The 12,099-nt window shown below is 39.5% G+C and overlaps 2 protein-coding genes across 2 annotated transcripts; both read left to right on the forward strand.

The window, feature by feature from the left end:
• The first annotated feature begins 1,137 nt into the window (after window positions 1-1,137).
• LOC140159617 (uncharacterized) lies at window positions 1,138-7,598 on the forward strand. Its single transcript, XM_072183111.1, has 8 exons — window positions 1,138-1,266; window positions 1,469-1,672; window positions 2,364-2,947; window positions 3,599-3,815; window positions 3,968-4,114; window positions 6,352-6,492; window positions 6,726-6,753; window positions 7,204-7,598. The coding sequence occupies exons 1-8, from the start codon at window positions 1,138-1,140 to the stop codon at window positions 7,596-7,598; spliced, it is 1,845 nt and encodes a 614-aa protein (XP_072039212.1).
• Window positions 7,599-8,224: 626 nt separating this feature from the next.
• On the forward strand, window positions 8,225-11,131 carry LOC140159618 (uncharacterized). The gene is made up of 4 exons (XM_072183112.1): window positions 8,225-8,360; window positions 8,562-8,615; window positions 10,338-10,646; window positions 11,026-11,131. Exons 1-4 carry the CDS (start codon window positions 8,225-8,227, stop codon window positions 11,067-11,069), a joined length of 543 nt encoding a protein of 180 aa, XP_072039213.1. The 3' UTR covers window positions 11,070-11,131.
• Window positions 11,132-12,099: the final 968 nt, after the last annotated feature.

Here is a 12,099-nt window from a genome sequence, read left to right on the forward strand (position 1 = left end):
CATTATTGCCTTTATAAAGGATATATTTTCACGTAATCGTTTCTTCTAATCCAATAATGTGTCATGTTTCGCCTTGGTTTGACCAATCAAGCTGCATTACTGGCTGTGCTTTTTGAAATCTGGACATTTGGCAACTCAACCAACCAAACCCAAAGTTATCATAGTTGCTTCTCATATTGACCAGGTTGAAGACAAGAAAACAGGTAGGTGTAAGTAGATTGTATCGATCAATGGTAATATATACGCAAAAAATATTATTTTGAGAGGTGGAGATTAGTAGATGCTTAATCAGGTTAGGATTGTATCATTTATTAGTACATTGGTGATTATGAGAAAAAGCTCGTCCAAAAAGGTATATTGTAATATTTACTGGTTATTTCCCCTTCAATGTCTATTTGGCTATTTAAGAAATTAATGGTATCACAATGTAGAATGGATTCCCATGTCTTCTATGGGAGTATACCATTAAATTAATTATGCGAAGAAGCTCAACCAGAACCTATTTTACCACCCAAATTACACAGGCACTTTACTTTTATCCAGGTAATTGCAGAGGCCTTATGATATAAAGAATAAAATGCGGTCTAGGTCTAAGAAGCCATGTTGGTACATTTTAGTCGAGGTAGAGAACAATATTGTTGTTGGTGGTGGTGTTGTTGTTGGTGTTGTTGTTGCTATTGTTGTTGACAACTGTCTTGATTCTAAGTTTCTTAATACGCAGTACTGCCACTTACTCAATGGCAGCCACTGTTATTTTCTGTTGTTTTCAGCCAATTATGGTGGTCATATTGTTAATTACTTAATGATGACAAAATATAATCACCTGAATTAGTTGTCAGGGCATGCCATTAGGTCAAGAAAAGTAACAAAATTGCAACTTTAATTCCGGGTTCACCTTGAAATTACTATTTTGAATGATCATAATAATAATCTACTTCTGAGTAAGGAGTTGCGTAGTCGTATTTATTTACTTGCCCAAAGGCATAAACGAAAATCTAAAGTATATATACATTATGACTGTTATAGGGAGCAGAGTTTAGCTTAAATGTTGAAGCGAGAGTAAGCTTTAGCATCATTGTCTTCCATATCTGTGATTATTTTCTAGGATATCGGGTTGCCCAACTGAACCAATCCAAGATGAGGCGACTCTTTCAGGAATCTCTTGACATTGTTGACTCTGTGATCCCTGTCAACGCTTGCAATGCTACCGATCAAGGTTTTGAAATACTGAAGGAGATACTGAAACAGATGGCAGCTGACATCCTTGTAGGTTTACGTGAATGTCAACTTCCTTGTCCCTGTTATTAATTAAAGCAAAAATCCCAACACCACAACTGTGTTTAATACACGAATGTACATGAATTAAGTTAAGGACTTGTTTGTTAAACTTCATATTTTTGCATACATATAAGCGAATAATGTATTTCCATGCCTTTAATAATACTCGAAGCATGTTTACTACTTACAGGGAACCCGAATGATACCATTGATCTGCCAAAACATATTGGACCAAAGGCGTCGTTGGTACATTCCTAGCTATCCAGTTCTACCATGGACATTGTTCTTCGAGAAAGTTAGGGAGATCGCAGAAAAGCAAGTCCAAGATATTGAAAATATGATTGACGAAAACACCGTACAAACTGTTGCTGCATACCTGCATGACATGGGGGAGGTAATCCATCCCTTCTGTTTGTTTTGCTTTCTCTTCTAAGACAAATTGACCATGTCTCTCATACAAAAATAATGCGAAAAAAGGGTTTTTGGATTTGGATTCTCCTAATATTACCATATTTACCATATGTAAATCAAAACTCAAGACATAATGCCTCGTGGGTTCGTATCCAAGAATCGACAGTATCCGAGAATCAACAGTTTCTCATGTACGCTCCTTGACAAAATACAGAGTCCATTGGTTTCTGTACACAGATTGCATTACAACAAAGTCGTTTATTTCCAACAAGAGCTTCTCAGTTCTTACAGAATTGAGCAATTATATTACCACTCTCACTAAGAGAAATAATATGTTGAAGCGGAACTAGGAGCACTTGGGTTTACATAAAAGTTACGGTAATTCCTGTCAGATGTTTCCAAAAAATAAATAAATAAATAAATAAATAAATAAATAAATAAATAAATAAATAAATAAATGTATTTTTCAAAATTGAAAATAAAACCAATTGCTCTCTCTTAGTTCTTTGTTCCTAGTTCTTAGTTTGCTTGCATAGTTTATTTGAATGATAATAAGTACAACTAAATATGACAGGCATAAAACATTTTCTGCTTTTATTCTTAAATCTTTTTAACCAGGATAATCGTTTTCTTACACCTATTGCTGTTGACAAACTAACTTATCTTTTATACAGATCTACGTAGCAAACGATGAGAGTTACGGTGCTTGCGAGGCGATGGCCATTATGAACATCCAATGGCTTTGTTCCAACGTCATCGCTAAAGTGTTAGCGGGCGATGAGTTTCCAGCACAGTTCCAGAAACTACCAGACAAACCTCTGTACAGCGAAGACGAATTACGCGAATTCCTGGTAACTGGCGAAGGGCTTGACTTTGAGCTTACTGTGTTGCTTCTGGAACACCTCAAGATTCTCTTCACCACCGATGACGGGAGCTATTTGATTCCATCCAAACTACCACCATCATTGCCACTTATCCCGATAGAGAAGAGCGACAACGTGCAGCTTTATGGTATTCGCGTCGAGTGTGCTGACGAGTCAGACATGTTCTCACCAGATTTCTTCCCGCAGATCCACCTTCATATGCTAGAGTGTTATCCTGAATCACAAGGAAAAGCCAACTACTCAAATTCCGCCGTCAAATTCATTTCTCCAGTTGAAGGGATGGTGCAGAAGACGGACATGGGGAGAGCCATAAATGTTGCTGTTATATGCAAAAATGGAACCGAGAGACCAAAAGCATATTCTCAACTACAATCGTATGTATCGAACGATAGTATAGTAATGACTGGTGACAACTCTCTAGTCCGAAGGCCCCTTAGTCCGAAGGTTTGCTAGTCCGAACACGTAATTTACCATTCGCTAGTCCGAATTCTGAAAAAGGTTCGCTAGTCCGAATATCGGGCTCTCTAGTCCGAATATAGAATAAAGCTCACTAACCCTAACCCTAAACCCTAAACCCTAACCCTAACCCTAACCCTTATTCTATATTCGGACTAGAGAACCTTCGGTCTAGAGAACCTTTGGATTAGCGACCCTTCGGACTAGAGAGAAGTCACGGCAACGTTTGCTTACTTCAACCATGTGAACCATGATCTTTAAGAAGTTTAAGGATGAACATAAAAACATTTTTAATGTATCGCGAAAAGATTTCTTACCGACGACAAATGTTATGTATAGACACTTAGATTGGAATGTTATCTAACGATGACCGAGATACACGGACAGATATGGTCTGCTGCGTTAATACTTACTTTGTCAAGTAACGAGCATACGGTATATTATGTAGACTATGTCAATATCATTTTAAAATAGCGCCTGATTTTTCATAAAAATCGCATTTAATTCATATTAATGGTTATCACAGGCAGTTGAACTAAAATTGTATAAAATGTGATCTTTTGTATTAGGTTGAAGAGATCCATCCACATGTATCTTCGTCAGTGTTCACCAGGAACAGTTGTCACTTGGAAGTTCCTTAGCCCCAAGTCAATGAAAACTGAGTGCAATCTGGAGAAGATTCTGTACTATGATTCCGATGATTTGCATAAGGCTGAAGAAGGAAACGGTATGGTGTATCATTCACGAGAGTCTCACGCTGACAACATGATCGACGTCCTTTGCCAGGTACATTGTTGTAATGGTGCTCTTCTTTATTGAGCGAATGTCTGCTTTCTGGACTTTCGAATTGTCATTCGTTTTTAACTTAATGTTTGAAATTGTCACATTCGTTTCTTATACACAATCGACTTATACAACTACGCTTGCTTAATTTTAAGGGTGTCGATATGATGTTTATCACCGAACTCGGAAACGACCACCGGATGCTCGCACAAATATTTGGCATTCCTGAAGACAAATTTCTTCGGCTTGTTCGATTTTGTTCAACGACAAAGGATCGTTCGATTACTGACGAAATACTTAGAGTGAGCACTTTTATTAATTGGTATAAATACGATGTTACGAAAATTAAGTTATCACAGGCAGATGAATTAAAATTGTTCAACATATGATCCTTTATATTATGTTGAATAATAATAATAATAATAAGCCGCACTTATTAAGCGCTTTTAACACAACAGGGTCTTAAGGCGCTTTACAAACCATGAAAAATACAATCTTAAAACTACAAATTACTACCGGTACTTAAAATACAGTCTTAAAAACTACACAAAAATAATTTCAAAGAAACAGAAATACTGGAGGGACTGATTTCTCCAGACCGCAGCGCCAACGCAGAAAAAAGAAAGTGCATCACGGAATGGCAGGAACCCTCGCTCCAGCATCCCTATACATATTACATATTACATACAAGCAATGAGGAATAATCAAATAACTAGTGAGATGCATGCATATTAAATTTAGACACATACACAGGACCAGCTGTGAAACACTAAGTAAATAATGTCAAATTGCACGGAAGCGATGACACACAAAAAATTGATATAAAAGATGCCATACATATATACAAAAGGCAATCATTGATTAAAAAGAAAGGTTTTCAGTTTTGTTTTAAAAACGTCAATTGATGAGGCAAGCCTGCCATGCTGAGGTAAATTGTTCCATTCTCTATGAGCGGCTTCCATGAAGGATCGCTGTCCATAGGCGGTGCGCGGACGACGAGTAGGAGGTTTGATAAGGTTCCGTGATGATGAACGAAGTGAACGGGATGGAGCATACGGCGTGATGAGTTCTGATAAGTACGGCGGAGCAAGTCCATTAAGGGCCTTGAATGTGAGTAAGTTGATCTTGAATGCGATCCTTTGGCGAATGGAAAGCCAGTGAAGTCCGCGCATAATTTCAGAGATGCTGTCATACTTCTTTGTACGCGTTACCAATCTTGCCGCAGTATTCTGGATCCTTTGAAGTTTCATGATCTCACAGTCAGGCAGTCCATAGAGAAGCGAGCTACAATTATCCAAGCGCGAGGTGACATATGCGTGAACCAGTTTTTCGGTGGTGACTTGATCAAGATAATGTCTGATTCTCCCAATGCTTCTGATGGCATGAGTGGCATTGCGACAAACGTTATTCACATGTTCTGTCATACAGAGTTTGTTATCTAAGATAACGCCAAGATTGCGAGCTGAAGAAGTAGGTTTAACGGTTGTATCGCATACTTTGACACCAGATATTGCTGTTGTCTTCTTGTTCCGCGACGTAAAGTGAACGATTTCGGTTATGCTATCGTTTAACTGGAGCTTGTTACGAATGGTCCATGATTTTATATCAACAAGACACTGTTCAAGTTTAGCTATGCAAACATCTCTGTCCGAAGGTTTCATAGAGATATGCAATTGGGTAACATCTGCATATGTCATACATTGGATTCTATTGGCGGAAGCAACATCTTCAATCGGTGCACTATACAAAGTAAAAATAACGGGTCCCGCAACCGACCCCTGGGGTACGCCACAATCCAATGGGAGCGGATCAGAGACGACGGAATCAATGACAACCGCTTGCTTGCGATTGCCAAGATACGATGCAAACCAGTCTAGTGCTCTGTCACCGATTCCGTATCGGTCCTCGAGGCGCGCAATCAACACATGATGGTCTATAGTGTCGAATGCGGCCGAGAAATCGAGCAGAACCAGAACTGCCTCATCACCCTTATCTATAGTCTGAAGAATATCATTGCAGACACGGAGAAGTGCGGTTTCTGTGCTACAGCCTTCCCGGTAGGCAGATTGTTTGTTGCCTTGAAGTCCATTATCTTTCAAGTAAGCTTGAAGCTGTCTCACAGCGACGCGTTCGACCAGCTTTGATTCAAACCGGAGATTTGATATTGGACGAAAGTTTGTCATGTACTCGCAATCGAGAGAAGGCTTCTTGATAAGAGGCTTGACGCGAGCCACCTTATAGGTGTCCGGGAAGTAACCAGTTGAAAGAGATTTATTGACGATCTTTGTAATGGCAGGCAGAAGATCATCAACCAAGAGCATGAAGAGATCCATCCTTAGCCCCCCCCCCCCTTAGCAGCCGCCCTCTTCTATCATATGTTCTACAAGGAGGCCCCTGAGTTGTTATGCCAGCTTCAAAATGATTTTTTTTTGTCTCTGCTATTAATGCCCAGTTATGTCTTGTCGTACGTGACCAGATGAATATATATAATAAACTAGATTTTTGTTGAGTCATAGTGACAACAATTTGCGTATTTCAGGAAGTATGTGCCACTCGTAGGCGTAATGGCCACAAGCTGACAATTCAAGAGGTGATGACGGTACTGAAACACCCAGGCATTATTGGCAACGATGACTTAGCAAAAGACATTGAGTCGATGCTGATTGATAAAGGACATCAAGTAGGTATTTCCTGATTTGGGACTATGATTTTCATTGACTTGTGTGACACAGTTAGTGCACAACCAACTTAATTAATTGACAACTTAAATCCACGAACCAAGTTTGTATGTGAGTTCTTAAGGTATGGGGACTCGTGACTATGATAATAAATGATCATACTCAATTTGTGAGACATTCAGTGTGTAAAAGCTCATCTTTGAAATAAAACTATATGTATTTCTTTCCCCTCCAGGTTCATGATGACCCACCATATGAATTTGGTAAGGAAAGTCCACATAACAACATAAACAACAGCAAGGTAGCTTTTATAGAGTGTTGTTTCAAATTTTGGAGAACGACCACAGCACTTTATAGCATGAACCTTATAAGAGCAGGAGAAAACAAGAATTAATTAATTTTTAAAATAAAAACAGTTCAGTGAGCTACGTTGGCGCCAACTTCTTCAGGCACTTGTACACAGCCTAGGCGATTTTAATTTGACTGGTAGCCAACGCAGTTCATGTATTCATACCATTTATGGTCTATGGTGTGCCAGAAAATTATTTTCCTGCCTATAAATGTTTACAAGGAAACTGAGACATGTGAATGAGTTCTGGAGTTCTGGTTTTGGCTATATTTTGCACTTAACACAAGACATCACAATATGCTATTTAACTATATTGGAAAACAAAAAGTAATTTGTAAATTTATTATTAACATTCATTCTTTAGGTGTTCCTGATTTGACTCTTCTTTGGCGTGCAGTTTTGAAACGCACCCACCTAGACCTAAAGCGCACCATCAAAGCGAGTCAACTGCTTCCATACTTGGTGGGTGAAGGTTCTCTGTTATCTGAAGATGATGAAGACGAAATCGAGATCAAAGAGAAACTTGAAGGGCGCCGGAAAGCTGTAGATCTTCTCTTGTTTAAACTCATTCAGTTAAAGAAACCAGATTGGCATGGGAGGTTTTTAGCTGGACTCCAACAAGAAGCTCCATCATTGGCACCGATTGTTTCTGAAGCACGGGACAAGCTCCTGGAAGAGAAATGGTTTGCTTCCATTCCGGTTGTGTCCGCATCAGAACAACAGAGTGCGACCGGTAGGTATAAAGTAATGGAGAGATAGTCTTTCCTCGATGTCTTTCCTCAATCAGTGCAGTGTGTAACATTTAACATTTTAATAGATCAGTGCATAGAAGTTTTTTCACACGGATTTGATGTAGGAACAAATATTATCTACCTATTAACAAACAATATGTATTGATTTATATTTTTCCATTAGATCTTGTTTCGTCAAGGTCACTCGTCCCATCGCATACTGCCTTTACAAAACAGGATCGTGAATTTATACACAGGAAACACGAAGTAGTAAAGTTCAAGACAGAAGAACTCATGCCTTACAACATGCCTGTAAAGCGTTAGTATGGTATATTGTTATATTGTGTAAATTGTAAAGGGTTTAATAGTAATATAATTATATTATAAAAGATATATTATAAAATGCTCTTATTTTTGCTTAAGTCTTTTTTATGTTTTTGATGCAAATCTATAGAGAAATTCCAGATGCTCGCCAGTTTTAAAGCGATTCTGAGTGTTCCGAATGTGCGAGAAACACTGATCAACATCATCACCGAAGACACCCTCGATCACTTTTTGGAGATCTCACGACTCCATAAAGATGAAATACGTCAGCAGTTCATCAACCATGGCCAACATGCCGGGGCCGAATACTTTCTTGATAGACTCGCTCTTATGGGTACCTCTTGGCCGCAGCATCTAATGCAAGCTCTTCAGGCACAGAAGCAGTATGACTATATGCAGTACTTGTATGAGGAATACCAAGCTTTTCTAAAACTACAAGAAGACCAATCGGAGACGGAGGAAACGGGTAATTATATATATGAATGTTATTATTGAAAAACCGACTGAAGCGATAACATGTTAAAACCATTAACATTTTCAAATTCAATTATGTCGTGTAATTTTGTACATACCATCTTGTTGCTGATCTGTAATGAATGATGTATTTGTTTTCACCACAATAAAGTGTACCTTATTAACTTTATATTATCTATATTTATTCCTTCAGTCCAGCAACCGAAAGTTCCTCACAAGCCTCAGAAGTCGGTAGACGAAATAGCAGGTTGGTCAAAGCACTAAAATGTCTCAACTCAAATGTTAAAGGTCCGTAACCCGATCGACAACATCATCCCCCCCACCCCCGATTTTTGTCATTGTTAATGAGTTTTTGGTATCACAAAATAGATCGTATTTTTCTCATTACTATCCTGAAATTTGACGCCCAAAGTCGATGCATTTCGGGAGAAATCGGAGAATTCACACAAATATAGCTTCCTTGGTAGCTACCAATTTCTTGAATTCTGGACAGGCTTATCGTAGATAATTATAGTCTCCTCAATAGCTAGTTTGGTTTCGCGTCATTCACATTGTGTGAAAAGAGCGAACCACACTAACTGCTGAAGAGACTTCAGATACTATAAAGTTCTAAAAAATCCAATATGGTGGTAGCGGGCTGATTGGCGCAGTTGGTTAGCGCGTTATGCTTTTATGCAACTTATGCAAGAGGTACCCGGTTCAATACTCGGGGTGGCAGGTTTCGTTTTCTTCTCCATTTTTAACCCAAACTTTTTACATTCATTTGAAATGTACATATTGCAAGGGAAATATATATTTTTCTGAATTGGTACGAAAAAGATTTTAAAACGAAAATTTTCCGTTCAATACGGGCATTTGCAGCATTGTCGTACAGGGCATTTCTGTTTTGCTTTCAATATATTGGCTATTTCCATTAAAATCTATCATGAACGATATTAAGGCGAGCATAAAACACTGGTTATGGGGAGTGGTATATGAAAATGTCACTATCGGAACGTGCACCTGGAGGAGCCTGGTTGTCAGTGCAACAACGCACGCACAGCACATGACGAACGGGAATTTAATACGGCACATGTTATTGCTTGCCTGCCCAGAATGCAGTTCACGCATACCAAGATATGGGATTGCAAATTTTGCTATTTATTCACATTTACGCTGAAAATGCTCTCGTTTTTTCACAAAGCTGCATAAAGGGGACGATATTTGATATGTAATTTTAAAAACAATCTATATCCAAAACCAATAGGGTTACCCCCCTTTAAAAGTGACAAATTTGAACGGTAGACCAAAATACTTTTACTATAAAACAATAGATCCAGAATACGAATTATGTGTTTAAGGGGGTACTGCACCCCTGGCCAATTTTGTGCCTATTTTTGCATTTTTCTCAGAAATTATAGCGCATTGGTGACAAGTAAGATATGTATATTATAGGGGCAAGGACTACAACTACGAGGTGTGAAGAGGCGCGGATCGCGATGTCCAACAGTAGAGGCGCGTAGCGCCGACTTCGAGGCGCGCAGCGCCGAGGTGTGAAGAGGCGCGTAGCGCCGACATCGAGGCGCGTAGCGCAGTCAGAACTCAGATTGCTTGTACATGGTATAGTCAGACCTCATAGTCATAATTACTTGTGCTATTGGGCATTGGCAGAGGCTCTATACTAGAGCTACAACAGTGGCTTTCAGAGTCATGCCGCTGCCGCTCAGCGGTGTGCCGCTCCGCTTGCAAACAAGTGCAAGCGGCATGATGAAGCGTCACGCCGCTCAGCGGCAAACGACAAAAAGTATGAAACCAGCATGATACTGCAATCTGAATTCAGTGAAGTGTACTTAACTGGTTTGATACCATTATTCTATAACATCAAGGGCAAATAATTCACAAAATCAGTCACGCCAAATAGACGTTGGCGGTGGCGTAAAATCGCAATAAGTCAAATATCTTGATTTAATTTATTGGCCTTGATCAACAGTCGATCTTCAGCACATGTACATCTGGGAAAAGGTTGTTGATCTGAAGATGGTAATGCTTCGTGAGATAGCCTCTGAAGCAATCATCCGAACCTTATCCACCCATATGCCAGACTTCCTCCAGATGTACAAACGTGAATTCACTGCCAGGAAATCATCTGATGGAGAGACAAGGGCAGTGAGATGGATCATGGATCGACTACAAAAGTGTAAAGATGGCAGATGGCCTGGAGCACTTTTAGACATCTTACAATGTAATCATGCATTACTTGATGAGGTTCGAAGAGAATTCTGGAGAATTCACGACAAAGGTAAATCAAATTCACTCTTTTCAGTTACTATAGTGTTCATACATACACGCTATATAACGGCGCGCGTGATTGGTCGAGAGCCGGGCATAAACAGCGTTTATGCCCGGTGGCCCGGATGTGCGATCGCGGGGTAGGGAAAATGAAGGAAATTCATGGTTTTTAATGATGTTACTTGTTATTTTTTGTTATTATTTTGATGAAATAAGAATCACAAAATGTTCTGGTATGTAAGAACGCAAGCGGCCCCTCGGGCATAAACAACCGTTTAGTCATGAAAATATATGAATGAACCCCTAATTCATAATGTAAAGTGCTGTGCAAATTAACGTAATGTTATATGTATACAGTAATTTTTCTTTTCTGTTAATTTTACAAACAGGTTGTTCATGCGATGAGGCATCTCAGGAGGATGAAACTGCATAGGGTTAGATGATGGGACCTAAAAAGTTCGAAAAGAATGGCCAGTTGCCGAAGTAAAAAGCCGCGTCTGTGACCTGTAGCATAGTCTGACTATTAGGAAGATGATTAATATCCTGCATATTTAATGCCTCATCAGTTTCTTGGTATAACCGATTTATATAGAATACCATAGTTCTGATACCATGTGGCATGTGCACTACTGTGTTAATATTTTATCAAAATGTGCCAAAATGTTGATTAGACATCTTCCAGGGTCTACGGTGAAACGGATGTGCCTACTAAGCATGCTGGGAAATATACTGAACGTGTCAATTCAGGTCATAGAAGCTCATAGATATATGATATACCCTCAGAGGAGAGAGAAAACAGAGCCCGTACAACCAGTCAAAGTCTCAGCATCACTCGATAATGAGGGCCGATTGTTCCATGAAATGCGACAGGCGAGACTGCTACGCAATTACCGCGTATTTTCACGGTCTAAAGTCGCGTAATCGCGAAAGCACGCAACTCTCTATTGCGTATACGCGAAGGCACGCAGCGCTGGCGTGATTGTTAGACACGGCACGATCGAACAATCGGCCCTCACTATACAATACACGGGGACTTTGGCTGTTGATACATGGTCTGTAGTAGTCTGTGGATATGCGATTTGTGTGAACCGTGACCTTTTTCAGTCTCATTTCCCGGATATAGAAAGTTCCCTGCATCTTTACAGTGTCCTGATGTAAACTAAAGACAGCGAATTACAATAGCCTATTGTCTTCAGTGATCACAATGATCACACTTTTAATTTGCTGTTGGTTGACTGATACTCCCACAGTATTCTATAGATGATTGAACACGCAATGTGGCAACACTGACTCTTTATGCAATTATATACAAATTGTCCAGAAAGAGTCCTCACTATAAACACCTGCACCAACCGTGAATGTACCGTATTCTTGATATTTAAGGCGTGGGGTATGGGCGAACTTGAAGTACAGGTATCTGGAGAGGGGAAGCAATGAGTTACCCCAAATCACAGCGGCAGGTA

This window comes from Amphiura filiformis, chromosome 8 (assembly GCF_039555335.1).
Source record: "Amphiura filiformis chromosome 8, Afil_fr2py, whole genome shotgun sequence".
Classification (NCBI taxonomy): Eukaryota; Metazoa; Echinodermata; class Ophiuroidea; order Amphilepidida; family Amphiuridae; genus Amphiura; species Amphiura filiformis.

Coding starts and splice junctions, on each gene's coding strand:
- LOC140159617 (XM_072183111.1), top strand. CDS start 1,138: ATGAGGCGACTCTTTCAGGAATCTCTTGACATTGTTGACTCTGTGATC. Junction 1,673..2,363: donor ACCTGCATGACATGGGGGAG/GTAATCCATCCC, acceptor TCTTTTATACAG/ATCTACGTAGCAAACGATGA. Junction 3,816..3,967: donor TGATCGACGTCCTTTGCCAG/GTACATTGTTGT, acceptor CTTAATTTTAAG/GGTGTCGATATGATGTTTAT.
- LOC140159618 (XM_072183112.1), top strand. CDS start 8,225: ATGGGTACCTCTTGGCCGCAGCATCTAATGCAAGCTCTTCAGGCACAG. Junction 8,361..8,561: donor ATCGGAGACGGAGGAAACGG/GTAATTATATAT, acceptor TTATTCCTTCAG/TCCAGCAACCGAAAGTTCCT. Junction 8,616..10,337: donor GTCGGTAGACGAAATAGCAG/GTTGGTCAAAGC, acceptor CTTGATCAACAG/TCGATCTTCAGCACATGTAC.